General features: G+C 49.8%; 6 protein-coding genes across 6 annotated transcripts; 5 read left to right on the plus strand and 1 right to left on the minus strand.

Annotated features, from left to right (window-relative positions):
- Positions 1 to 462: 462 nt before the first annotated feature.
- Positions 463 to 2,192, plus strand: BC939DRAFT_440749 (peroxisomal biogenesis factor 11). The gene is made up of 6 exons (XM_051554122.1): positions 463 to 797; positions 1,054 to 1,065; positions 1,170 to 1,297; positions 1,423 to 1,637; positions 1,746 to 1,856; positions 1,965 to 2,192. The coding sequence occupies exons 1-6, from the start codon at positions 596 to 598 to the stop codon at positions 2,020 to 2,022; spliced, it is 726 nt and encodes a 241-aa protein (XP_051415903.1). The 5' UTR covers positions 463 to 595; the 3' UTR covers positions 2,023 to 2,192.
- Positions 2,193 to 3,662: 1,470 nt separating this feature from the next.
- On the plus strand, positions 3,663 to 6,038 carry BC939DRAFT_440753 (UDP-glucose/GDP-mannose dehydrogenase family, NAD binding domain-containing protein). Its single transcript, XM_051554123.1, has 3 exons — positions 3,663 to 3,839; positions 4,152 to 4,425; positions 4,759 to 6,038. Exons 1-3 carry the CDS (start codon positions 3,803 to 3,805, stop codon positions 5,840 to 5,842), a joined length of 1,395 nt encoding a protein of 464 aa, XP_051415904.1. The 5' UTR covers positions 3,663 to 3,802; the 3' UTR covers positions 5,843 to 6,038.
- A 2,714-nt stretch (positions 6,039 to 8,752) lies between these two features.
- On the plus strand, positions 8,753 to 15,764 carry BC939DRAFT_474022 (uncharacterized protein; the record flags this gene model as incomplete). Its single annotated transcript, XM_051558390.1, has 8 exons — positions 8,753 to 9,575; positions 10,306 to 11,151; positions 11,289 to 11,390; positions 11,517 to 11,688; positions 11,782 to 12,027; positions 12,151 to 12,794; positions 12,901 to 13,033; positions 13,121 to 15,764. The coding sequence occupies 8 exons, from the start codon at positions 8,753 to 8,755 to the stop codon at positions 15,762 to 15,764; spliced, it is 5,610 nt and encodes a 1,869-aa protein (XP_051415905.1).
- Positions 15,765 to 16,005: 241 nt separating this feature from the next.
- On the plus strand, positions 16,006 to 17,544 carry BC939DRAFT_440761 (uncharacterized protein). Its single transcript, XM_051554124.1, has one exon. It carries the CDS (start codon positions 16,232 to 16,234, stop codon positions 17,276 to 17,278), a length of 1,047 nt encoding a protein of 348 aa, XP_051415906.1. The 5' UTR covers positions 16,006 to 16,231; the 3' UTR covers positions 17,279 to 17,544.
- A 770-nt stretch (positions 17,545 to 18,314) lies between these two features.
- On the plus strand, positions 18,315 to 20,691 carry BC939DRAFT_440763 (uncharacterized protein). The gene has a single exon (XM_051554125.1). It carries the CDS (start codon positions 18,782 to 18,784, stop codon positions 20,600 to 20,602), a length of 1,821 nt encoding a protein of 606 aa, XP_051415907.1. The 5' UTR covers positions 18,315 to 18,781; the 3' UTR covers positions 20,603 to 20,691.
- Positions 20,692 to 21,396: 705 nt separating this feature from the next.
- BC939DRAFT_499950 (uncharacterized protein) lies at positions 21,397 to 25,506 on the minus strand (the record flags this gene model as incomplete). Its single annotated transcript, XM_051559995.1, has 3 exons — positions 21,397 to 23,445; positions 23,566 to 23,868; positions 24,223 to 25,506. The coding sequence occupies 3 exons, from the start codon at positions 25,504 to 25,506 to the stop codon at positions 21,397 to 21,399; spliced, it is 3,636 nt and encodes a 1,211-aa protein (XP_051415908.1).
- Between the last annotated feature and the right edge of the window lie 1,359 nt (positions 25,507 to 26,865).

Genomic DNA, 26,865 nt, shown 5'->3' on the forward strand with positions numbered 1-26,865 from the left:
GGGAAGCAGGGCTACACCTTTAGGGGACAGTCCTCATAACGTGCTCAAAGTGACTATGGCAAGATCTGGGAGTAACCTGCGAGTTCCATGGGGACATGTTCCTGATTTATCGTAAAGATGATGTCTGCGCGAAGCGGGGTTCGTGTTCGCTGATCGGACACATAGTTCCAGAGAGTCCTTGTCTGCACTCGTGGATTACAGTGCATCATCTTCTTCGATAATGGGGATAGCGAGCAAAGGAGCCAGCAAGCTCGCATCACTAGGCCCATTGGGGAAAAAGATGGCGACCAGGGACCCCAATGGCCCATGAGGGGCTCAGTTGGCGATGTTTCGATGCGTCCGTGGGGCGAAGACACTTTCCGCTCGATCCCCCCCGCACTCCCATCTTCGGCTTCGGCGGTGATTCGCGCTGTTGGAATAAAAACTTCACGTGAAACGTCTACAACAAGAGACACGCGAGAGAGCACATCTTCCACAGTACAAAGGAATGGTGTGAACCGTTGAGCAAACTTATATCTTCCGTGCTCGCCCGCCTTTTCCCTCTTTCTGTTTCTTCACTCATCAGTCCTCCTCCATTCCACATTCGAATCTCACAATGACCTCCGCCGTCAGCTTACCCATCAATGTCCAGCCCTGGCTCAAGTATACCGCCACGACCGTCGGTCGTGACAAGATCTACAGAGCCGTCCAGTATTTCTCCCGCTTCCTCGCCTGGTACCTTCTCCGCCAGGGCGCCACCAAGGAGACCGTCGCCCGCTTCAACAACCTCAAGAAGACCCTCGGTCTGTCTCGCAAGCGTAAGTTTATGCATAGCAACAGCAATACATGGACAAGGCAGGAACGAAGCCGTGCATTCCTTCCCAGCTGGACCTGCACCGGGGAACACAAAGAATCCTGTTCACTTTATCCGAGTATCTTCGAATATAGTGAATTGCACTTTAGATCTACCATTGTTCTAATGACACTCCTTCTGCAATACTTTTGCATTTTTCATACGACGACTGAACTTGTAACTAACCAACGATCGGTTTCATGCTCTCCTTCTCATCTTAGTGATGCGCTTCGGTATGGATTCTTAATCACTTTCACACAGCAGTTGCTTTTGCATTGATGAGGAATATATCTATTGACACATGCCGGATCAATTGGATCATACAAATAATATATAGGCAAGCCCATTGAGCACCTGGAGAACGCTGCCAAGGCCACCTCTGTTGCGGACGACTTCCTGAGATACTGCACCATCGGCAAGCAATTGGCATATGCTGGCTACTTGACCCTTGATGGTATCATCTTTGTAAGCCATCGGATCTACTCACGCGACCTGTCTAGTCTTTATTATGCACAAATCTGCTCTTTCACTGCTGACACGCCTAACACTATGATTACTCTTCTGAAACGGTTGCGTACCTTTGATCCCAGATCGATGGATCGGGAGCATACAAGTTCAAGAACATCAAGAAGTACAGCGAGCTCGCCAGCCGATTCTGGTTGGCCGGTATCGTTTTTGGCTTCGTCAGCGGTCTCTACAAGACTCGCCAGATCCAGATCCGTCGCGAGTCTGCTGCCCGCGGTCTTGCTCACAGCGGCGAGGCCGAGAAGTCGAAGGCACGCACCGACCTCAAGAGTCTTGCCAAGTATGATATGCTTTTTCAACTGTATTTCATATTATCTTCATAAGTTCTCTACGGTATTGTAGTTAACTAACCTGTACCACTCGCGTCATATCATTTTATGTGAAATAGGGAGCAACACAGCGTCAACAAGCAGCTCCTTCAGGATGGTTTGGATATGCTCATCCCTGCCACTGGCTTGGGATACCTCAACTTGGACGATGGTGCTGTTGGTCTCATTGGGTAAGTTGTCGTGCTGTCTGCACAGCTTTGCACCTTTGCATTGCTGCTTGCGCATATCTGATGATCCCATCCAACTCAATTGCTGTTTTTGATACCTGTCTACTTTAGTACGGCCACTGCTATCATGGGTGCTCAGACCCAGTGGCGCAAGGTCAACAAGGCATAAGTTGTGTCGCGCACCACGGAATGAAAAATGGCAAACGGCAGGATATAGATGTAGATGTCGATGTAGAGCGAGCAATGGATTCATTTGTCTCGCAATCACAGGGAAAGCGTACGTTCAGTCGTGCGCAGATTCTGAAAAGACTGAACGTAATAAAGATATTTTTTCTGAAAGATCAGGAAACTGTTGATGAGTGCACATTGGAGCGATATCTGAGCTCATGAGAAGAAGGACTTTTACTCCTGCAAGTACTCGCCATATTTCCCGTACGTAGAAAAACAGCACAGCAGTGAATTTGGATTTTTTGAGGTCGCCGTACCACAGAGGCAAATTCTACCTGATGATTCCTTTCAGGGTCCTCTTGCTTAGATGCAGTTAATACGCGAATAGTAGGACAATATGCTCAAGCTCAGCTCAGGTTTTGTTTGGATCCGAGAGTGATGCGGCACGAATAATGGTATATCAAGAATATGGAGTTATTATTAAGACTAAAACATGTATACATCACAACTTTGCCATCCCCTGAGTCGTTTGGGGAGACATGTGTGTGTAACGATCATCGCGTTCGCAACATGTAGAAGACAGAGCGACGTCATGAAAGAAGGAGGGGTTTTTTCTTCTTCTTCTTTAAAGATGTGGTTCGGACTCTGACAAGCATTTGCAGCAAGTGCAACGAAGGAGCGTTCAGGAATACACCATGAGGGGCAAAAACCATAGCCTGGGGGTACACGGCTGCAACGAGGCAAAGTCCTATCAGTCTTGCCCTTTAGTCCACAGTGGAGGAGTATGAGATGAGCGCTGGTTTAAACGCGCAGTGCATCTTTCCTATTTCTGCACATAAACACGCACCCCTCACTCCACACACACATACACACACAAATATATACTTTTTTAGTCATAAATGTGCTGTGAGTGTAGCTAATCTATTAGTTGTCCAGGTCTAAATATGAGAGAAAGAGAGATAGAAAACTCACTCGACAGGAAACGTGCAGAAAAAAAGAAAAAAAGAAAAAAAAAAGAGCAAGTGCAAGTGTATGAGCAAAAAAGTATGAGTAGCAGACCAGAAGTGCTGTATAGATAGACTAGCCGTTCAATTCAGGAATGAGCTTTTAGATAGAAAACCCAAGAGCAGACCGATAAAGGAAGCGGCAGCGAGAGATGAGACTAGGAGAGAGAGAGAGAAAGGGAGAGAAGGAAGGATGCTGCATAGGGAGTCGAATCTGGAGCGAGGGAGAGGGAGAGGGAGAGAGAGGAAAGCAGCAGCGACTGGAAGGTCAGCAATTGGGACAAGGGTGCGATTCGGCCGGAAACCTGGTAAATACTCGGTTGTAGAATGTTCAGGAGGTGCCGAGTATTTCAGCTGGGGCGCGAACAATAAAGTATGACCGAGGAATCGTCTTTTGAGGGAGGGGAGAGCTGTACAGCAGCATACGACGATCTGGTACAGACCATTATGTAGCCTCTGGCAGGGGTGCGTGGATGTTTCGCTCGGACGTAGGGATGGAGTGTAAAAAGACACGAACAGATAACGGAGCCAACAAACAGGCCCGCTGTTCAATGCTGTGTGCCAAAAATAAACGGGTCCACTTATTCATTTCTGATAAATCCAAAATCCTTGTCGAATCAAGTCCCGGAATTGGAATCGTCCCTGTCTCTCTGATAATATAAAAACTATATTTATTACTCGCCATCATCTCTTCTTCTTTTCCCTCTTTCTCATCTCCATCACTCTCCTTCATTCCACCTCTCCTTCCCTCACCCACAACAAGACCCATCTACTACCATGGTTAACATTTGCTGCATCGGTGCCGGTTACGTCGGTAAGACCTTCTTCCCTATTTTCTGTGCCAGTCTCTATTGATCAGTCCGTGACGATGCTCCACCGTACGCGAAGAAGCGCGAGCCATGCTCTATCATGCAGGACCACAGAGACCCATCGATCCGAGCACCGTCGTCTTGTAGACTCCCCCTTCCCAAATCGTGTATCTGTCCTGAAAACGAATGGATAATCATGGACGCCCTCCTCGCCTCTTGTTCGCAGAACTCTTTTCATGCCCCTGAGAAGATTTAAGGTGGACGTGTCGTTTCGTTCCTTACTGACCACCACACCCTACCACGCGCTTCTTTCATAGGCGGTCCCTCCTGCGCTGTCATCGCCTACCAGTGCCATGATGTCAAGGTCACAATCGTCGACTTGAACCAGGCCCGTATCGATGCCTGGAACTCGGATGAACTTCCCATCTATGAGCCCGGTCTGGACGAGATCGTCTTTGCTCGCCGCGGCAAGAATTTGTTCTTCACCACTGAGGTTGACCAGGCCATCATCGACGCCGATCTGATCTTTGTCTCTGTCAACACCCCCACCAAGAAGTCTGGTATGGGTGCTGGCTATGCTGCCGATCTTGCGTAAGTGTCTCGTTGTTCTACTTTTGATTGTCCTTGCGAATGTAAAAAAAAAAAAAAAAAAAAAAAAAAAAAAAGCGTGCTTCCAGGAGGAATTGGAATTGCATCTCTTCATTCGAAGGACTGGATTAGATCTGGTTCTGGTCCGAAAGATAATAATAAGGGACTTTCGTCAACAGGAGTTCGGCAATACTCGGCCCCTGGATCAGACCTCAGGTCTTCAGAAGGAATCAGAATTCAACGTGGATTCAAAAATGGGAAAGGCGAAGAACCCTGGAAAAAATTGTAGATTGTAATTTTAATATCCTTGACGTACGCCCCTTCTAAACCAAACAGATACATCGAGACTGCCACCCGCCGCATCGCACAGGTCGCCACCTCGTCCAAGGTTGTCATCGAAAAGTCGACCGTCCCCTGCCGCACCGCCCAGAGCATGCGCACCATCCTCGAGGCCAACTCGACCAAGGGCATCCGCTTCGATATCCTCTCCAACCCTGAGTTCTTGGCTGAGGGTACCGCTATCAAGGACTTGACTGCCCCCGACCGTGTCCTCATCGGATGCCTCCAGACCCCCGAGGGCTTTGCTGCCCAGCAAAAGTTGGTCGACATCTACACTCGCTGGATCCCTAAGGAGCGTGTCATCACCATGAACTTGTGGTCCTCCGAGTTGTCCAAGCTGGCTGCCAACGCCCTTCTTGCCCAGCGTATCTCCTCCATCAATGCCCTCTCTGCTATCTGCGAGGCCACTGGCGCTGACGTCGATGAGGTCGCCTATGCATGCGGTACTGACTCTCGCATTGGACCCAAGTTCTTGAAGGCCTCGGTCGGTTTCGGTGGCTCTTGTTTCCAGAAGGATATCCTCAACTTGGTCTACCTCAGCGAGCAGCTCCACCTACCTGAGGTTGCTGCCTACTGGAAGTCTGTCGTCACCATGAACGAATATCAGAAGATGCGCTTCACCCACCGTATTGTTCGTACTCTCTTCAACACCGTCACCTTCAAGCGTATTGCTCTTCTTGGATTCGCCTTCAAGAAGGACACTGGTGATACGCGCGAATCCGCCGCCATCACCCTCTCCAGCTATCTTATCCAGGAGCGCGCCAACATTGCCATCTACGATCCCAAGGTCAGCGCCAAGCAGATCAAGCTGGATCTCACGGAGCCCGGCGTTGGCACCAACGAGGCCGACGTTGAGAAGCACGTCCAGGTCTGCAAGAGCGCCTATGAGGCATGCAAGGACGCTGCTGCGATCGTTATCTGCACTGAGTGGGACGAGTTCAAGATGCAGCACCTGGACTACCAGAAGATCTTCGACTCTATGCAGAAGCCCGCCTTCATCTTTGATGGTCGTTTGATCTTAGATGCCCCCAAGCTGAGGGACATTGGTTTCCGCGTCGAGACCATCGGAAAGAGCATCTAAACATTCTTTTTTCGTCATTGCATTCCTTGATCTTCCTCTCTTTTCCCTGTAGTTGTATATCCATACCTCTCGTCTTTTTTGTCTTTCTTTTTGGTTCTTTTCTTCTCCATTTCACGGGTTGTATCCTTCACTCTATTTCCCATAGTGCTAAATGGACCTCATACCATTCCATTAAGTTAATAAAAAATGTTTCACAAATGGCCTTTAGAATCATGCAAGGATGTATCAATAGTTCTTTGACAACCCCGCAGGCTGTGGGACAGTCAGAAGGGCATGCGAGCAGTGCATGAAAAAGACGTTCCGTGAGATATTTGACCCATGTGCTCCTTGGCCCAAGCTGCACTCACACCGACAGCGCCTTATGAAGACCCTTATGATGTCTGTAACATGGCAGTTAGCTCGTTGTAGGCAGCTCAAGGGTAGTCTCCATGCCAATGTATACAAACCCAAAGGAAGCCAAGACAACTACAGCTCCTCCAGGCCAGGCCAGTCCGTCGAATACCTTTCCTTCTCCGCAGCTACAGGCGCCATAGCAGGCGCAGGAACAGGCCTCCGATGTTGTCCAGTTGTCAGCCCAGGCCCTGTTTGTGGAGATTGACACAGATGTGGATAGGGATGCCAAAGTGGTTCCTGAAGCCCAGACCCTCAGATCTTCTTAAACGACGCGGAGCTCTTGAGCCACAGCAACAATTTTGTGTTGTATGATACAATGTCAGGCGTAGACAATAGCGGATACATAAATCAATCAACAGGGGCAAGGACATGCAGACGATCGTCATTATCCCGGTCTATTCTAGCCCATGGCTCCAATTCGACTTGCATGCATGCAATGCATGTACACATCGTTAGGACGTGTTTGACAGTCTAGGTGACAAGCAACATTGGATTCGCGGTGCAACAATCCACTTAAAAAAAGGGCAATGCATTCTAAGCAGTGGCAGGCGCGGTTTTGTTGTCGTTTCATGTCGCATGATAACGACCGAGGTACATGGACATTCGGGTCACATTGTAGGATTGTCCGCTATTCATTCTCCTGTTGTCGTGCCGTAGCTTATGGCATCCCCATCAAAGATTTTTCCGTACCCCTTTCCCTTGTCCTCTCTCTCTCTCTTCGATCATTGTATCGTTTTCCATTCTCATGTGTGGCAACACCTTTGTGTTTGCGGGTTGCGGTGGTTTTGAGATAAAAGGAGGTCAACTGCATGGTACGATAAAGCGCGTTCGAAACGCTTGTAACAGATCAATTGCACCATGGGTGTGTTTTATTCTCCGCATGGTGATGGATGTGGGGGGAAAGAATAAAATGATACCTTCATTTTTCTTTTTTATTATTATTATTTTTTCTTTTTATTATTTTTTCTTTTTTCTTTTTTCTTTTTTATTCATGTCTACCGGTTGATGCGCTTTGCATGCAGAACGCATTGAAAGCAGCAAAGGTAATGGTGGCCTACTTCTCTCTGGAGACGACGCACAAAGACAGTTGACCCATTGGACCACCATAGCGCGCGCAGGAAAGGAAGAGGCAACAGACGTGAAAGGGATTTGGATTGAGTTAGCCTCCCTCCCCTCCTTTGATTCCTCCTAGAGCCCGCTGCCCGGCTACCCCAGTCAATGCGTTGAGTAGTTCGGCTTCGATCCATGGAACCCTTCTGTATGTCCAATTTGCTACCCGAGTGAGTGCCCCTTTCTACGTAGGGCAACAAGTCAGTTTGTGTGTATTTCAGGGTTACCTTTGTGCATCCCTGTCGTACTTGTTGGTGCGTTCCAATGATGACATGAGATAAAGCAGCAGTGAGTATCGAGCCTGCGTCAAAAAAAAAAAAAAAAAAAAAAAAAAAGAGGGGAGGTAGAAGCGAAATAGAGTCAGCGGTTTGAAGCGAGAAGAGAGGGACAGTAGCTGTAGCCGTGGAAGAGGATTACCAGGCCATGCCTACAGTCCTGTACTGGAAGGCTGTTGGAATGGAAACGAAACGAGTGGGGAAAAAACAAAAAAACTCGCCGATTCCAGCCAACCAGACAGGATCAATTCCCCACATATCGAACCTTCTCCTTCTCTTCGTTCCTTCACACCTTTTTTCTTTTTTTTTCCTCCTGAACCTCATCGCTCATTGTCCACTTGCCACCGCCCGATCCTCTTTCCGTCCTTTTGTACATACCCTTCCATCCACTTCCGCCATTGCACTCACTCACCCGTTGGGCAAGATTCGCCGCTCATCCTGCCCCTCTCCTCATTAACAAAAGAAAGGAAGGCAACTGCAGTACCATACCAGCCAAGAAAAGCACACAGCACCAAGGATCGCAACCAATCCCCGGCGACCTTTCCCCTTCTTTTTTTTTATTTTTTTATTTTTTATTTTTTCCTTTCGTTGAACACTTGCCTGCGGGTGCGCCATGAAGCAGGCCCGGTTGAGTCGTCTGTAGCTGTGCCCTTCTGTCTCCTTCCTCCCCTCCCTTCCTTTCCTCCTTGTCCTTGTCCTCCCTCTATTCCATTTTTATTTCTGTGCGTCGTAACAAAACCATAGGGTCGTGCTACTCTTCGTACCCCTGTTTGTCCTCCGCCCTCTACCCCGCCCTCTACCCCGCATCAGCCCAATCCCAACCCATCCCACTCCTCCTCCTCGTCTTCTTCTTCTTCTTCTTCACACTCCATTGAACCTCCCATGGATGTCCACACCATGAAGTGTTCTTAGCTTGTCTCCTTCCCATCGTCCCGTACCTGTTGATTTCCCCCAGGACACGCTCCTATTTATTTATTTTTGCCGCCATTTTTTTCTTTTTTCCTGTTTCAAAAAAAAAAGGGTTGTTCTGGCTTACATACCATCGCTTCTTATCCACATTGATCCCTTGCTTCGTCGATTTTCTTTTATTGTTGTTACTTCTCTCGTCCTACAATCTTCTCAATACGATCCAATGACTCGCAACGAGCCCCAGGAGCCCCGTAATCGCTCCAATAGCCTGTCCGCCGCATGGTCCTACCTCTGGCGCGGTTCAAAGCAACAGCATTCAAATCATCCTCAACAAACACATCCTCAGACCAACGTCCCCAGTCGCTCTGCTAAACCTGTAACCATCAAGGAAGAAGAAAGCGATGACGACGAGGACAGAGCCTTGGGTAAGGGGATCACCCGGAAAGTTTTACCCCAACAACGCCGCTCGACTTCCAGTGTGCAATCCAGCCCTGCAGGGAGCTCGACCACATCGCCAAGGATCGAACCCTCCAGGACGTCCCTCAATCTACAACGCCAACAACCACAGCAGCAGCAGCAGCAGCAAAAACAGCCATCTGCTCTCGAGAGGATCGCAATACACAACGGCAACATCAACAGTGCCCTAGCCTCCACCATGCACCATTCCATGTCTTTGCCGCCTCTAAGCCGAGTCGGCGACATGAAGGACGCGATCTTCCACGAAAGCGCTTTGGCGCCTCTTGCAGAAGAAAATCAGCATCATTACCATCCTCAATTGCAACAGCAGGACCGGCAGCGCCCTCGGCATGGGCGTCAATTGAGTGTCCCAGAGGTTTACAAACACAAAGGAACAACCACCCCTGGGACAGAGACGGCGACAACACAGCCCGACAGGCTGCACAAGATGTTTTCGCCCAAGGACGGATGTGGAAACGAATCTGCTGACTCTACGGCGCACTCGACAGCAACGACGGGCGCACATCGATCCTCATCTCCTGCATCGTGCTGCTCTGTCTCGTCCGCGTCATGTCCCTCACCTCCTTCAGGTACGAAAAAACAAGCCCTTTTCAGGCACCACAAAAAAAACAATTATACACAAACGGGCCAAACATCCATGCACTCCGCACCATGTTTGTTATCATGCAATCCTTCTCTTCCCCCTCTTCTCCTCTGTCGTTTTGTTTGTTTCTCTTCAATGCAGGCTGTCTTTGTCATACACGCATGCACGCACAAAGTACACAAAACACGTTATCCATGCAGCCTGTTATATGTCAATTCACTTGTTCTCACCATCTCTGCCCTTACAAAACACACGCATATAAATCTCGCATCCGGATATCTGTCCATAAAGGAGGAAGGGGGGAGGAAAAAAAAAAAGGTTGAGAGCACCTCCTACTCCTTGTTTCTCGCATTAAATCCATTGCCATTGGCAACAGCGTGTGGGCACCCTAAACCCCACTCTTGCCGTCAGTAATTTTTAAGATCCCAGCCTACTCTAAAAAAGTAACGGGTGACATATCTCCGATCGTCCATCCGTATGACACGGCGAGAACACATTTACATCCCATTCGCAAACATGTTCTACAAACAATAGCATACGAAACACTCGCACGCTGACGCACAGTTTTACGCTAACGATTGGACAGATGAACAGATATTGAAAGATAGACTTCTAACTTTTTTTTTTTTTTTTTTTTTTTGTACTCTGTTTGGCATCTACTCTTCGATGGTCCTGGGCTATGTATACTTTCTTTATTGCTCCTTCCCATGTGGCAGACAAGGAGAGTAATATACCCGGCCCGTCTGCACGATCGACTGCTGCCTTCAGGCCAAGCAGGGGCCTTTCTTCATCTTCATCCTCACCCTCGCCTCCGTCGGTCATTGGACTGGGTCTTATCGGCGTTCATGGCTCGCAAGAGTCCTCGGACCTGCTTTCGCAGTTCGTCACACCTACATCGGGCCCGTCCTACTTCGACATCACCCCATCCACGACTCACACGAATCTATCGCCTCCGCTTTCTATGAAATCATCAGCCTTCGTGACCAAGACACCAGGACGTCGCGCGAAGCGAATATCTGGCAACAGTATTTCATCGACTATCACCAATGGCGGCATGTCATCTTCGCGGCGGATCTCCTGCACAGACACGGCCAGTCAAAATTCGGCATCCTACATCGATGAACGCGATGTCGAAGTCGACGAGAACTCTTTTTACATTCATCTCCAAAAGATGCAGGAGCGATACCAAGCGCAACAAGAGCCAGGTTGGCTCCGAACCCAACACGCCCTTCTTCAGGCCAAACACAGGATACCGGGATCGGGATCCCCACAGTCCGAACACAAGAGTGTATTTGGGGGTCGAAAATCGGGTCTCCTGAATGGGCCACAGCCGTTCTTGTCCCGCATCCATTCCAACAACAGCAGCCCCAACAATAGTGACTACAGCTCCTCGCCTTCGTTCCATCTGGGCTTTCAGCATAACCGCCAGGGAGCTTCCGGGTTGGGCTCTACGCACCGCCACCAATCCGTTCAGCCCTATAATTGTCTCCAACCTGGCAATATCATCTGCGTGCCCAGGGAGCGAAGCCTGGGCGGTTTGGTCTTTCACAAGTCCTTTGTCGGTAGGTTATTCCGTGCTTTGGGAATACTTTTGATTTGCGATTGGAGACGTTTTAATTTGATCCGCACCTTTACAAAAAAAATATATGGGCATCAAACAATTAATATTCAATTTTTTTTTGATTTATTGCGACACTAGAAACACACATTTTGACGCCTTCGCCGTATTACCGTGGACAGTACCTTACATTGGACCATAAGGTTGTGGAAATCGACAAGGATTATGTCCGGGAAATATCAGGTAGGGTTGCTGATAGGTGCTTTCTTGGAATGAGAGGGGTTCATTTGATCAACTAGCGCATTAACGTACACCGATCCTTTACCCCCCCCCCCTATACTATCGTTTATTTATTTTTTGTCTAATTAGGATTTGCTCACCCTCGTTCGGTGCAGATTTTGGCAGAGGAGATGGTGTACAATGGGTCGTCCAAGAAGCCCCTCCGCGTATTGGTTCTTGAGCGACCTTTAGAAGGGGACGGGATTGTCCCTACAAGGCCCTATGATGGTCTTGTGATGCCTAGTTTGCGCCAATTTTCAAGGTATGAAAAGGAAAGCATTTTTTAATTTGAAACCGGGACTTCCTTATATTGCTCACGCTAACAAAATTCGCCCTTTTTTTTTTTTTAATCTAGTGATTTGGCATTCTTGGAGTCCCTTCCAGAGCTTAGTCGGGCACTGTGCGATTTCAACAATCTCTGCCAGGAATTTGAGAACACCTATGTCTACATTCGCGGATTTGCAGCCTACACCCTTGAAAAGCTGCGACTCATTTACGGGAAAGCCCACCGCGACTGCGTCGGGGACTCTGTCAAACTGCAAAAAATGCTTAACCGAGGCACCCAAGCGGAGCAGGACAGCTTTGCAGAGTTGATGGAGAAGTAAGCAGATTATTTTTCTGGCGATCTTTCAAGACGTCTGATAATTGTTCAAGGCACCTCGTCTTCATGAATATATGTCAGGGCTAATTCCACCCTTTGTTCCCCATTTCTTCCCCCTTATAGCATCGTGCTGGGAAAGCTGTATCAGAAGCTATTTATCCACTCACTTGTGCCTTGTTACTCGCAACGGGATGTCGAAATTGACGCCATCATTGCAAAATACCATCGTCACCTCTTCTCTATTGGGGCTCATCGAGGTATCGACGGCGGGGCGTGCTTGGCCGCAACGGATGGACCAATGCTACAAGAGACCCTGAAGAAGCTAGGACTTTCGGAAAAGTGGCGAAACATGCGTGTTGATCACGCATTGGACGGAGCAGCTGGTCTGTTCCGTGCCTGGGACCAGGATTGTCAATTTGACGCGTCCAGACCTTTTTCTTCGTCAAGACAGCAAGGTTTTGGGGCGAACCTGCTCCAGGAAACTGAGCAGGAGAGAAAGAGGCGGCAGCTGAGAGAATCTTTGCGCATTTTCGTCCAGGATGAGAAGTACAGGGCCGAGCAGCGACAAGTCAACCATGCGATTGGGTCCCGTGAGAATGAAAATGAGATTGAGGACGAAGAGGAGGATTCTGCAGCGAACGCCGTATGGAATACACCCCTGGAGAAAGCACACTGCATCAAGCTGGTCATGGACATGATCGCTACTGTTGCAGAGGACCATCTTATGAATGGACAGGGGTTCGGATTTGTGCAGAGGAAGCGCTCAGGTAGTTGCCTGCTTATCAGGCACATTCATGGTCTGCTATCGTTCAGAATACTTGACTTGAGTTTTAACCACCCTTTTTCTGTCTTATGTTTCTGTCGTTTCTTTAGAGGTTTCTGTTACTACGGATGATTTTATACCCCTGCTTGCACTTGTTATCATCCAGGCAAGGATGATGCGTCTGGGCAGCAACATATTTTACATCCAGAGATTCCGCATCAACACCCCTAAGTCGGATCTGAAGTAAGGGTCTTGAGCAACGCGCTGATGCAATGCTCCTATCCTTCCAGAACTTCCTAACTAACAAACGATGTGCTCCTTCTCGGTTAGCTTTGCCCTGGTGACGTTTGAAGCGTCTATTGAGTTCCTCAAGACAGACCCACTAGGTCTCCTAGGTGCGGAGCAACCTTCGTCCGCCAGCCAGCATTCGGTATCGCGAAATTCGTTCCAGGGTTCCCAGTCCCGTCTTGAGACCGAGCAGAGAAGTCCAGCGGAAGAGATCCAGGTCCTTCCCTGGGGAACACCCTCTCACACGGGTTGGGGATTCTCGCCTCCAAAGGCCTCGTCTGAAATCCCGTCGTTCGATTTGCTGACGTCCAACTCTGAAAAGAATACTTCAATGGCAACCCTTGCGGAGTCATCGCCGATGCGCCCACCTCTAAGTGGTCGTCTAAGCAGCGACTATTCGCTACAGTATCAGCAACGTCATGCAAGATCGATCTCCATGAATTTTGATGACCGCTATCGCAGAATGGTCCAGGGAGAAGATGCAGGGAGTCTGTCGAGCAACAACAGCAGCTGGTCGAAAAGCCCAATGCTCAGTCCCCGATTCACTTCAGGAGCAAACTCACCCCTTGGAGCAAACCCCCTCAGCTACGGCGTGTTTCCAAGTTCTTCAGAAACTGGCCCTGGCTTGCTGAGTCGTCGACCAACACATCAGCTGCAACAAATATCTCAGCGACACTCGCTCTCGGGTGGTCAGTTACCCATATGTACTCAGGCTCAACAGAATGGTCATCTTCACCGAATCTCATTTGAGCAAGGACGCGAGACCATGAGTCGATCGACAATCTTGCCTCTTCAATCTCCTAATATGACACCTCAGCTCGTGGTCAAGCCCCAGATCATGTTGCCACCACCAAAGACACCTCCAATGAGCGGACAAAACACTTCGGGACGAGCGCGACCAATTTCCATGGTTATGGTGGGAGCCCTTGCATCTTCGGCATACTCAAGCTCATATGGCGGACCCGGTACCAGCATGCCTCGCAAGTCTTTCTCCTCCAACCATTCTAGTCCGGCCACCAGCCCTCGACTGGGCCCCGGTTTGGGAAGTAGACCTGGTTCACGTTCCAACAGCCTTTTATCAGGCCCGTTCCCGATGCTGCGTGCCAACTCTATGAGCACGGTCCTCACGGCCAGTGAGTTGTCGCACGGGTCACGGATGTCTGACAAATCCAGTGACCAGGCCGAGCTTATGTCCCCAATGTCTCCGATGTCGCCGTGGTTGTCCAACGATCAGGTTTTGCAATCGCCTTCAATCCCTTCCTCACCTACACAAATGGGTGGGTCGCTGGCGCTGCCTGAACTGCTGTTTTCACTACAGCAACAGGAGCAGAAACAGCAGCAACAGCAGCAGCAACAGCAGCAGCAGTCTAAGACGCCACAGACTACCAAGTCAGGGTGTAGCCGGTCGGAAGGAACCGCACCAGGTCGTATTCGCACATCATCCTCTTCCACGATGTCATCTATCTCGACCCCTACGACCCCTTCCACCTTCTCTTCCGCAAGTGCGAGTACGTTACTGGATTCATTGAATGCGAACGCACAGCTGGCAAGCCCTCCTACCACGTCAGGCCCTTCTTTTGTGAACAGCAAGGGTGCTCATCCACTAGAGACTGCTCCCGCTTCATCCTCCTCCTCCATTGCTCCTTCCAGCAGTACAACAGGCAGCGTGCGTTCTCAGAGGTCAAGCAACAGCAGGCACAACTCGTTGCGATTGTCTCTACCAAGACTGTCGCTCTCACCTTCAGCACCATCTACTGCGTTTTGCAAAACCACAGTGACCGCAGCGGCTACCCACGCCACGACGAGCGTGGATGACCTGGAACCGGCCTCGACAGTTCTGGAAACAGATCAGTATGAAATAGCAACACCGACAGTGACGGTGGCGACCCCTACCGCAGAACTGCAGCCAAACGGCTGCGTTAATGAAGGACTGGAGACGGAATCGTCTGTGACGCCAAGAGAGACCACGGGAGCGCATCAGAAGGTGGACAGCGGCAAGTATATCAGTCACCATGGAGAGGATAACAGCCATAGCATGGATAGCACAGCCAGCACTGGCATAAGTACCATCAGCAGTGGCGGACCCAAGGCCTATCACAAGACCAATCATAGCATGGGCAACGGCGGCAATAACGGCGCTATCATGGAGCACTTCAGTCATGGTACTGCTCTGGATTTCGAGCAGCGTTTCCGTGATGAGTTCTGTCTCGATCTACAGCAACAGCAACCAATCCCGGATGGCCGACGCGGGAGTGCAACGAGCTTGAGAGGCGCCAGACCGGTGAGCGGCTTCCAGCCCGAGAAGGTGATCTTGCTCTGGAACCAGACCCCAGCGGGTAGTGCTGTTGTTGAAAACAATGGGAACAACCACGGAGCTGGTGGTGCTACGACTGGAGGACAGCGCGTCAAGGGTAGTCTTGGCACCAACAACAGCCGGTTGACGGTGTCGAATGGCGACTTGCCGTCATCGTCGTCTGCATCGTTGTACTCTCATTCGCATTCGTCGCGTCCGTATACGCCGCGTCTGGGACATGATATACCGGCGGCAGGGTCGTTTGTGATGACGGAGGATCCCCAGCAGCGGACACGCGAGATGATGGGGGACTTTTTGAGCGAGCTGGCTAAAGTCGAGGACGGTGATGTGCTTGTAGGCAACGGACGCCATGGGGTGATGATTCGCCAGTAGTGGTGCAGGAAACGGTGCCATCTTGGTGTATCAACATTGTACATAGACGACTGAATTTTTTTTCAGTCTCATTAAAATCAAAGATAAGGATGTTTTGGCAAGTATATTCAGACTATATGCAATCTGTGCAAGATATTGTACTATAATAGCTATCAGGCAAAACATAACTGGAGACCATTGCATTGTGGGTCTCCCTCGGAAATCATGGTCAAAAGGAGTTCGTCTATTTGCTAATTTTTTTCGCAGAGCATTTTCTTCCATAAATACCCCTGAGGAGGAAGACACGAACACCACCTTTGTTTTTCCCTCCACTTTCTTTTTTTGTCAGGAACAGCTTGTTTCCTCCCTTACTTCATCATTTACTCACCCCTCTTTCTACTTTCTCACTCCCCACATCCCTCTCGTTTCCTCAACCACAACAGTCCCTTCCCAGTTTATCACACAATAGGCATTCGTCCTAGAACACCATGTCCAAAGATACCACCTACACACGTATTGCTTCTAAAACGTGCGAAGAAGCAGAATCCCTTGGGCCTCAAGGCTATCTATATAACCATCGTGATCTTGCCACACGGTCGAAGCAACTCTTTCACTTGACGGCGTACTCGGTCACAGGCGCTGCGCTCATGGGGTCGTCCATTGGACTGGTTGTCTACCAAAGGCGACAGCTCTCGATCCTCAATAGCACCGCAGGCCCGATAGCATCTTCACCATCAAGTCCATCACCCGTAACAACAACAACGCTGCTCCAACAGCTCTATACCTTTGTACTATCGACCTGGCTCCCATTCTTAATATGGTGGCTCGCCCTCATGACGACCTCGATCTTCATTCGGTCCCGGAAAGTAGTGCCCAGTGTGCTTTCCGCACGGACGGCAATCTTGACAAGCCAAGCAGCGTTTGTGGTCTTCTGGGTGATCCTCGCGGCTGTGCAGGAGGTCGAGGAGAAGCTGGTTTCGAAAGCATGGGAGCAACAGGAGACGGAGAGTTATGGAGCGCAGGACAGGACGATGCAATATGACGGCATGGCGCAGGAGCGGGCTCTCTTGATCTCAGAAACAAGCGTAAGCAAAAGTATGCAAGCGGTGTGTGTGCTATGGTACTTAGCCGTGGCAGTCTTAGGAATTGCGACGGGGTTATTGACGACGAGTAGCTCGATCCTTGAAGAGCAATTGGAGAGCGAGTATCAGGAGCTGGTGCAGTGGGAGGACAGTCGGTGCTCTACAGAGAAGGCGGAGGAGGATTCTACGAAGGGGGGACAGGGCATGTCAAGATCACAGCGAAGCCATGGCCGAGGAGCGGTGGCGAGATGGTACACGCTGAGGCAGCAGATGGCATTGATGCTGTTGCTGCTGGTGCTGCTTATAACACAGGTGCAGTTCTTTCGGTGGATTATCTCACAGGGCAAGGACGAAGGGGCAGCGGCCGGAGGCATATCATCACCGCTAGCAGCCATAGGAATTGTTTCTGGGGTGACGATGATGCGCCTTGGGGCGAAGTTGATTCCTCGGTAAGATTCCTCGGTAATTTTTCTCCTCGGCTTAGCTTGGAGGGCGAGAAACGTTTTCCGCCCATCTTTTCGCGTGTAGATAGCCTAAATATGTATATTCCTAACAAACAAAAAACTTTCGCTGTGTCATGCGTAATCCCTTGTGTCCTGTGCTATTTGTGTACAGTACTTGTCAGGAGATTTCCTTAGTCCGCCTTAGAATCTGAGATCTGTTTTTTCGTGTATAGTGCAGGATTCCGCATTTTTTTTTTTTTTTTTTTTAATGTGAATGGTGCCCAGCAGCAGTGGCAGACCCGTCATTAGAGTTATTAAAGGCCGCATGCGTTGCGCGCACATAGTTTCTGACGCCTATTTTTAATGGCGTGCACGCACCTCCCTCCTTCCATGAGGTTTAAAAGACCGCGATTGCCCTAGGATAGGGAAGACAGAAGGGGCAGTGCAAAGTATAAAAAGGCGGTGTATATGACAAAAACATTCACTCCATTGCAATTGTTTCTCATCTGAGCACGTTGCGGAAGTGGAAACGATGGAAAGAGACCGAGGCCAGTTTTTTTTCCCTTTGGGGGGAGATGGAAGGACGAAACATGCTTGCGCTTTCAACATGGATGATTATGCGGTTTAGATTTCTCCCTACGACACGATTGGGCTATGGATGCATGGACCAATTTCAGTTACTCGAAGATTGTGTATTACAAAATGGATAAATCTCTCTCTCTCCAATGCTTCTTTCGACGATACGCTGTATTATTTTCTGCGCAATGGTTTAGAAGTCAAGAGAGACATTGAGTGTACTCAGATAAACGGGCTACTTTATGGACAAGGTGCGGCCTTAGTACTAGCCTAGTCGCTGTAGCACCATTGAGAAACGTGTGATGACGATCCTTGAATAACATCATTGCGGGCTGGGTGAGCGAGGTTGTGCTGCAGGGCAAGACAGGAGGTCTCTTGTGCGCATGCGGTTGCTCCTTTTCTACACAGGAAGACTGCAGTCGACTGCAATTGGTGGGGACCCAAAAAGGGAACAGAGCCCTCTCGCTGCTTTCATTTTTTATGTGTTGAAGAACCTTTCACCTCCCTTTGCTCTTCCTCTTCCTCTTCCACTTCCTCCCCTCGTCGCCACCCCCTCCTCAGCTCCACTCTTTCCGCATTGTGGCCTCTTTGGTAGCATCTTTCTGTACTCCCTATCATACACCAACCATCCTTGCTGCGATTTTTTTTATTTTTTTTTGAACACTTTTAATCCTCGATTTCCCGGTAATCGCCACATTTCTGTTCGCTCAAAAGTGCACACTTGAACACACACTCGCTGCCATCAATAGCTACAGCAACTACAGCAGGATAGCGTGCTACTATCAAAGCATCCGTTGACGATATACAACTAGCCTATATACGCCCTTTTTTTTCTGTCTGGTTGTTTTCTCCTTCGTTCGTTCAACACTGCCTTTTTTTTCCTTCTCGGTCTCGCCCTCCCCACCGGATCTTTTTTTATTATACCTCCGCAAAAAATATGATCCCTTTTCAAACGGGCTCTCCTGGCTCACTCTCACCACTGCCATCTTCACAACCACTGCCCAGCCCTTCATATCCGCAGTCTCCATGCAAACCCAAGAATAGCATCGACACGGCCAATCACACAGCCGTAGGCGTCGCAGAAAAGTCTAGTCTTCGTCAACAGCAGCAGCGACAGCAAATCCAATGGATTCACACCCTGAACAAGCGTCTGGATATCCTCATAGCTGGATCCCTCTTCTTGGCCCAGACTGCACTCGTTTACAATATCTCGGCTATGGTGGCTGTTCAGCCGCGTCTGGACGACCCTTCGACGACGACCTCAAGTGTCCGTGGCAGCAATGGCGAGGACAACTATGCATGGAAATCCTGGCAAGACTTTGACGACCACTATACCATGTCCAACCCCGACGGCGTCATGACAACGGTCCCTTTTTGGCTGGCGGCCTTTGGAATCATTCTCCCGATCGTCACCGTCAAAGTCCTTGCCAGGATCGAGCGAACCCGGGCGTGCAAGGGATCTCTTGCTGAGATTAGCGGAGAGACGCAGTGTCCATATGAACGCATGAAGAGGCGCATCGCTGCAAGGCTTTGGAAATGCCGAAAGGGCGGTAACACAGGACGGGTGCAGCCCCCAGGATACTGTCGTTCTCGCCTGAGCCGATGCAGGTCCCTCCTGGTTACGAGACCAAAAATCTTGGTTTTAGTGAGCTTGATGGTCTATACGTTGTCCATGTTCTTGGCATCGAATACCGGCCTGAGTCGCAAGGTGGCGTTCCCGCTCGCTGAGGGGAACATGAGCGACGTGGATCTTCAGTCAGTTCTTTGGACATCCCAGCGGCAGCAACTGGTGCCAGAGATCATGGAAGGGTCTCAGTTCATTAATATGGAGGAAGGCTATGCTGGCAGTGACATTGACAGCAGCGATAAATACTCGACCATGACTTGGGACGACGTGTCACCAGAGAAATTGGAGGCTATGGTCCGGGCCGCTGACGATGATGAGGTCATGGATACCGAGTGGGGAGAAGTGCCAGCTAGTTATCCAACTCAGTCACAGCAAGACCATGCGGGGGTAAAAGACTCAGGTGAAACCATCGGCGACAGCAACGAGTCTGCGGAGAAGGAGAAACTGTCGGCGCTGTCGGATTTCTGGGACACGGCCGAGCAGGCCGTTGACAAGGACGGTGGAGTTTCCTCAGGATTCGTTGGCAGCGATATTTCTTCATCGTCGTCAGAGATGCCGCCACCATTGCCCTGTACTGTTCGCGACCGACCTTACAACGACTACGACCTGTATGCCAGTAATTACACAGCCATTTACACGTTCGAATATGTCCCTGGCTGGACTGAGGCGATTGTACTGTTGATAGCACTTTGTTCGGGCAGCGCAATGGCAGGCTTCTATTTGGCCCGCCACAACGTCCGTGAGCTGGTGTCGGAGCTGCAGAAGGACCTCGGCGAAGACGGGGATGATTCCGAGAACAAGAAAATGGTGCGCCGACTTGGATACAGATGGACCCGCTTCTTGCCCATCTTGGTCATCCTGAGCCAACTGCACTGGGGGTGCAATGCGGACTTGACTACGCCGCCAATGCTGTCTGCCTGCATCAGTGCAGTGCTCGTCGTGGTCGTGCGTGAGTGGATGCCTGAGAATTTGGATCGGTCTTTTGCCGCCTCCGCTTCCGTTCCCGCTGCCGCTACCGTTGCGGGAGTCCAGTATCACGACGAGCAGATGCTGCCGCCCTCAGCTTGCATCTCTATGCCCCCAGCAGATGAAAAAGACGATGAGAAGTTAGCCAGATACAATGAGTGTTGAGAGGCTTAGGGTGCATCCCGTCCGTCCAGCCCTAAGCACCTCTAGTGCATATAATAAAATGATATGACGTTATGTCTATAAAACGAGAAGAGAAACGAGAGGAGTGCAAGGTATCGATTTTTTCCGGATTAGAAAGAAGGAGCTGTATGGAGAGAGCTGTAAAGGCGGGTATAAAGAGGAAAAAAAAAGAAAGAGGTGGCATGTGAATGCAAGCTTTGTACAGCCGTGCAACGACTTTCAAAAAAAAAAAAAAAAAAAAAGCACAGCTTTCAGACGCGTCAAAGCGTGAAAAAGGAGGTCCATGCGCTTGCTGTTAAAGAACAAAGTTATTCAGCAGAGTCATGATGCGCCATGCTCTTTCCTCTTTCCCCACTTTTTTTTTTTTGTTTTTTTTCCTCCCTAGGTTTTCTACAAATAGTTCGTTCCACCTTCAGACCAAGATTACACCCCATGTCCCAATGACAAAATGACAAGAGTGTCCTTAAATCTAGGATCTAAAGTTTTCAGAGTTTTTGGAATTCTGAGGATAACTTTATTTCAGGGCGCTGTTTTTCGAATTGTGTGCGATGACGCGGGAGTGCTGTGATAAGTTCAGATGACAAAAGCGATGATAATCCTACAGACAGAAAAAAAAAAGAAAAAAAAAAAAGTATTGTAACATGAAAAAAAAAAAAAAAAAAAAAAAACATTAAGAGAGGCGGAGAGTATAGAGATAGATGTATGAGGTATATGTACAGGTATATGAGGGAGAGTTCGAGTGCGTTTGTGAATACTAACGGATGTCAAGTTAAAAGTTATTCCACGACGCCTAACATCCAGAAAGGTGGAACACCAGTACCAGGCAATGAGCCTCCGAGAGAGTCCTTGAGGTCGTCTTCGTCTCTAGCAAGGGCCTCAAAAATGTTGGCCTCCAATCCGAGCTCGCCCCACTCGAGCACATCCTCATTGGCAGGATTGTGCGGCTTGGCCAAGTAGCCCTCTTCGCGGCCATTGGTCGATGACGGTCCAGAACCTTCGTGTGTAAGCAGGACCCTGGGCGGAACATGGTCAAAGTTGGTGCGGGCAGTATACAGGAGAGCGTCCATAGTCGCCTTGCGTAATCCTGAGGATCGATAATGGTCCTGGCGAACATAGTTGCGAACAATGTCTCCTAGACGGTAGCCCCGCTTTGAGCGATGTCTCCACAGGTCCGGAGCCGAAGCCATACCAGCATTGTCGACCATCCGCGTCAAAAGCGTCCAGTACTGCAGGTTAAGTGCCGAATATCTCTCTGTCAGCTCCGAGACGGTGTACATGGGTTCTGCGGCTCCATCGGGGACCAAAGGTGGTGTCGACGATGCAACAAGATTTTCCTGCAGTTGCTGTTGTCGCTGTTGTTGTTGCTGTTGCTGCTGCGGAGTCATAAAGGAGGCACCGTCATCTTCGTCATCGTTGAGATCAAGAACTGAAGAATCCATGCCTGGTTTCTTTCGCTGGAATTCATCCTCTTCTTCCGAAGGCTCCGCCTGACTCTCGTAGCCGGGATTAACGCCTTTATTCGACATCACAGAATCCTTCATCATCGCGCCGAGGTCTCGCGGACGGCTGATGGATTGGTCGAGGCTCAGATCTAGATCATCATTCTCCTCGTCGATATACATGCCGGCGAGTTCCTGTCCAGAGACATCGGCTGCTGCACCTCCAGGCTGCAAGAGGCCAGCCATTGACTGTCTAGTCGCGTAGGCGCTCTCAAACGGCATTTTGATCTTTCCGTCCTGGACCACCATGAACTGACGACCAACCCTCATGCGGCAACGATTGACCACTCGCAAGAATAGACGAACATCATCCGTGACAGCTGCCAAGGCCGCCACGTGCAGATCCATGAAGGAGGAGCGGTGATCGCCTTGCTTTGCGTACAAAATTCCTTCGGGTGAGTTTACAAGATGTTCCAGCCAGGTCGAAAAGACGAGTGTCAGTTGAATGTACTCGTTCTGAGTCAGCACATGAATCCTATGAAGCATTCGGACCGCATCCAGGAACGAGGGCATCGTATCCGCAGTCAACAAGTCCTTGGGGATCGTGAGCAGCGGGCGCGCGTTAAGCACACCTTCCTTCTTGGGAATGACCCTTGGCAGGCGGTTCAGAGCCGGGAATGAATAACCGTGGTCTAGCAAATATCCAGTATCCTCAGCCGTAGGGTGTACCGCGACATGTTGATCATTCTCCTGAAGCAATGTCGTCCGAACAATGTTAGCAGCGGCACGGGCAAATGTTTCATTGCCAGTAAAATAATGGGCCAGCGTCAGTGTGGTGACCTCGTTATACAAGCCCTGCAATGTAATGACCTTGGACGAGCCATCCTCACTGACGGTAAGGGGAGAGGAGGGAGGGATAATAGGTTTTCCTTGAGCATCGGCAGGGAAAATGATCAAATCCTCCGCAGAAGCCTTCTTCAAGAGGTTGGCACGCCGGGACAGGACATGGCACGCCTTAGACTGCAACTCTTGGACCATCGTGGCCACACCGGGTTCGCCGACCCAGTACTTTTGTCGGTTGGCCCTGAGCACACTGTCCTTGTAGACAAGGAGGTCGTTCGATCGGAAGGTCTTACGGGCGATCCTCTCGTCAATGCCATCGATAAGATCCTGAATGGCAAGCAGTCGATTGTAGGCACGGATGGCGGCTGACTGGCGAGTGTTTTCTTCTTGTGATCGCTTTCCAGAGAAGAGACGGAAGACCCATCCGACAGTCCTGTAGTCGGCCTTATCGGGGATGGGCTCACGCTCTTTAGGTTCCCACGATACCGACGGCTTGCTAATCTTGCTACGCTCCAGAGCCCCCAATCGCCATAACAATTCGAGCTGAAACAGCCAGGGGCAGACACCGGGGAGGAAGTGGTGAATGTAAGTAATACAAGAAATGCTGAAACAATCAAATAGCATATAGCAGAACAGAGCACAGCACAGCACAGCACAACATACCTTAGATCGACGACCGTATCGCATGTTAGGATTGTATACATCCTCCGCATCGTTCCTGAAAATGATCTGAGGCTCTTCCTTGGAGTTAGGTCGAGTGTCGACGCCCTTCAGCAGCTGTGAGTTGTCGACCAGTCTAGCCATGGGCACCACAAAGTACTTGATAGCGTCGCCATGCATTTGAATCGCCAGTTTGATTTCCGCCATGGCGTTCTTGGTTAGAAAGGAGTTTCCGTCAAAGGCGAAAATCCATCGGGCATCCACCTTAGTCTTGCCGTGCAAAATAGCCACATTTCGACCACCATTCTATACAATTTATACAAGCGTTGTATCAGTATCACAGAAAAAAAAATTCTATTTTCAGCCCAGGGTCCTTCCTGAGTGTAAAGTCGGTGCAGGTATCCAGCCCAATTTTCAGAGGTCCGTTGAAGATGCCCTTCATCCTTAATTCAGATGAGCGACCTATCGACGACTCTTCCTCTTGTTGGTTCTCTTTCGTCTCCTATTGCTCCCCTCCTGAAGAGGCTGGCACATGTCTGGGTCACACCTCTCGACTCTTTCTCTGCCAGATCCTTGCATCCCATTGCGCACGTGAACAATTGGCATGGTGTCCCTTACAGGATAGATACAACTTTAGTATCGACAGAACGAGGGACTTACATTGTTCATAGCATATCGGTTCTTGTCATGGTAGGTATAGTCCAGTACCCTCAGCTTGGCCACTTTAGAAAAAGTCGAGTAATCGTCCGAAGAGAAAAAGTCGGGTTCTGGAAAGTCCTCGAGCCGAAAATCCTGCTTCAAATACTCCTTTTCCTCGAACGGGATTTGAATGTATTCCTGACGATGGTGATCGAGCAGCTGAATGATAGCGGCCTCTGCGTGAGGGTCTACGATCCTGTTCAAGACCCACAGCTTCCGTGTCTTGTTGAATTCGGGCTCATGTTCGAGAATAAATCGCACATTCGAGAGGGTTTGGCCAGGGCGGTGACGGGGAGGAAGGTCATTGCCGAGGATGCGGTAAAGCACAATGGACTCGGGATCAATTGCATCCCCTGTCCTGAATGGGACCTCTTCCCTGCTGTCGGAGTTGGACCCATATCCATGGGAACTACCAAAATCCTCGCCCTCATTTTTATCCGATTGACTGGGTGTTCCTTTGCCCGACTGCCATTCTGGATAGGCATTCGCACCCTCATGATCCTTCCTAAGCTGGGCCTCTCGCTCCAGAGCTTTTTGCCGCTCCAACTCCTGGGTCTGCTGCCTGCTTTTGTCCAATGGATAATCAAAATCGTATCTGTACCTATCGTGGTTGTTGACATGGTGTGGAGCATCGGTGGGATGGCGACTTTTCCAGAAAGAGACGGACGGTTGCAGATAGACAATGGAGAAGAAGGCGATCAGGCCCAGAATCAGCATGTAGACGAGGGCCTGCCTAGAAAAAAGTCTTTTTTGTATAGACCGAAGCCTTGACGAGGCCGAAGATGAAGCTGGATAGTAAACGAACTGTTTGTCAACAAGTGCCGAGGGTAGGTCGCTCTGGGTGCTGCTGTTACTGAGCGAACGGAGGTGTCTCGAGGACGGAAAGTGCGGACTAGAGGGGTTGATCTCACTGCCGAGACTGGCGTTGTTATTACTGCTCTTGCTTCCTCGTACGCCACTGACAAGGGCTGCGGCAGTGGCGGCGACGGAAGCGAAGGTCGAGGGGCGGACGGAGGCATTGGAGTTGGAGGAGGAATAAAAGTTACTGCTGCTGAGGGAGTGGCCATTGGGGGCGGAGGTAGAGTATGGGTGCATGTTTCCGTTGGTGGGGTGGTTGCTCTTCCTCGAATACGGTGGTGGGTCCTGGGGGTGGATCATGCCAGGGAAGAGCGGAGGAGGGGAGGGCGAGGTCGATCTGGAGGACGCTGCAGATGAGCGATAGAAAGCTCTATTGGATGAGGTCATTTATGACATGAATAGAGCGATAGGGTGCAGAGGCCGTCAAGCGCGGAGGAAGGATGGAAATGTGAACAAGTGCGACAACGACAGCCGTGTGGCAGAGAGGTGGGAGATAAGGTCCAATGGGCGGGGGATAAAATGGGCTGAGGAGGTGTGAGGTATGTGTCTGTAATGTGTGGAAAGGAGTGCCGGATGCGAATGGGGGCAGAAGAAAGGAGGGGGAAGAGAGCGACGGAGGGAAAGTCAGAAGGAGGAAGAATGGTTAGCTCCAGGGATCAACGGAATGAGGATATGGCTGAAGGCGGCGGCGGTGAGGGAGGGAGAAGGAAAGAAAGGAAGGAGGGAAAAAGAGAAGAGAAGAAAGAGAAGAAAGAGAAGAAAGAAGAAAGTGAGAAAGAGTGGGAGGAAAGTTATGGGAGTAGAGTAAAAATAGGGACTTTCTATTCAGTGTTGTGCAACGAACCCGGTCGCTAAAAATACTAGGGACACCACCACCTTTGTTTATCATCATCTACTACACAACGCACAAACACTTTTCGCCGGCAGTGCAATGTGCACCCCGCACATGTACATTTTACATTTGCCCACCTCACCACAGCTAAGCCGACAGAAATAATGCCTCGCAACCACCAGAGCTGTGTATCCGCACACAATCCAGCGAACGGTCCTGGCAGAGTGTCATTAGCAACAGCAAAAAGATAAGGAGAGGGACAAACAGGGGGGAATTCCGGAATAGGATCAGGGACAGCGAACAAAGTGATACACTCATCGCATCCAACAAAGACCGACTCACTTTTTGATGATTTAGCTTAGGGCTGAATAAGAGCGATGGCGATGAACGAATATTAGGGAGATGGACGGTTATCAGACAAAACAGGAGGGTGCGTGCTCTCTCCGGCTGCAGATACGAACGGACTGAACTCAGTAGCAGCAGAGTAGACAGGTCGGAGCGTGTGAGATAGTGATGGGTACGGCACTGCAAGTGAGCGAGCTCAGTTATCCAATTTGTTCTTTGGAGTATTGGATTCGGATTCATTTTACATGTATTTTTCAACGTAGACTAGGCCTTTTTTCTTTTCTTTTTTTTAAGATGGCGAAATAATAATCGGTGGCAAAATGGCAATTATTCGACAGGGGGCAAAGAAGTGGAGGCAGATAGGATCAGATAGCGGGATGATTGTGCTATGAGAAGAGGAGCAATTGGCGAGAAAAAAAAAAGAATAGGATAGAAAGAAAGACAGGAGGAAGAGGAAGGAGTGAAAGGAGGGCATGTTGAGTCTGCTGTGGACATTTTTATGGTGGCCGTCATTGGCCTTGGATGCTTGCTCGGGCTGCTGTTTGCATACTTTCTATACAATATGGCAT

The sequence above is a fragment of the Gamsiella multidivaricata genome (genome assembly GCF_025024155.1).
Source record: "Gamsiella multidivaricata strain RSA 2152 chromosome Unknown BC939scaffold_9, whole genome shotgun sequence".
Taxonomy (NCBI): Eukaryota; Fungi; Mortierellomycota; class Mortierellomycetes; order Mortierellales; family Mortierellaceae; genus Gamsiella; species Gamsiella multidivaricata.

Bases quoted from the DNA above. Each gene is read 5' to 3' on its own strand.
- BC939DRAFT_440749 (XM_051554122.1), top strand. From the start codon at position 596: ATGACCTCCGCCGTCAGCTTACCCATCAATGTCCAGCCCTGGCTCAAG. The intron at 1,298-1,422 runs GTAAGCCATCGG...CTTTGATCCCAG, and splicing joins CCCTTGATGGTATCATCTTT to ATCGATGGATCGGGAGCATA. The intron at 1,638-1,745 runs GTATGATATGCT...TATGTGAAATAG, and splicing joins GACCTCAAGAGTCTTGCCAA to GGAGCAACACAGCGTCAACA.
- BC939DRAFT_440753 (XM_051554123.1), top strand. From the start codon at position 3,803: ATGGTTAACATTTGCTGCATCGGTGCCGGTTACGTCG. The intron at 3,840-4,151 runs GTAAGACCTTCT...CTTCTTTCATAG, and splicing joins CATCGGTGCCGGTTACGTCG to GCGGTCCCTCCTGCGCTGTC. The intron at 4,426-4,758 runs GTAAGTGTCTCG...TAAACCAAACAG, and splicing joins GGCTATGCTGCCGATCTTGC to ATACATCGAGACTGCCACCC.
- BC939DRAFT_440761 (XM_051554124.1), top strand. From the start codon at position 16,232: ATGTCCAAAGATACCACCTACACACGTATTGCTTCTAAAACGTGCGAA.
- BC939DRAFT_440763 (XM_051554125.1), top strand. From the start codon at position 18,782: ATGATCCCTTTTCAAACGGGCTCTCCTGGCTCACTCTCACCACTGCCA.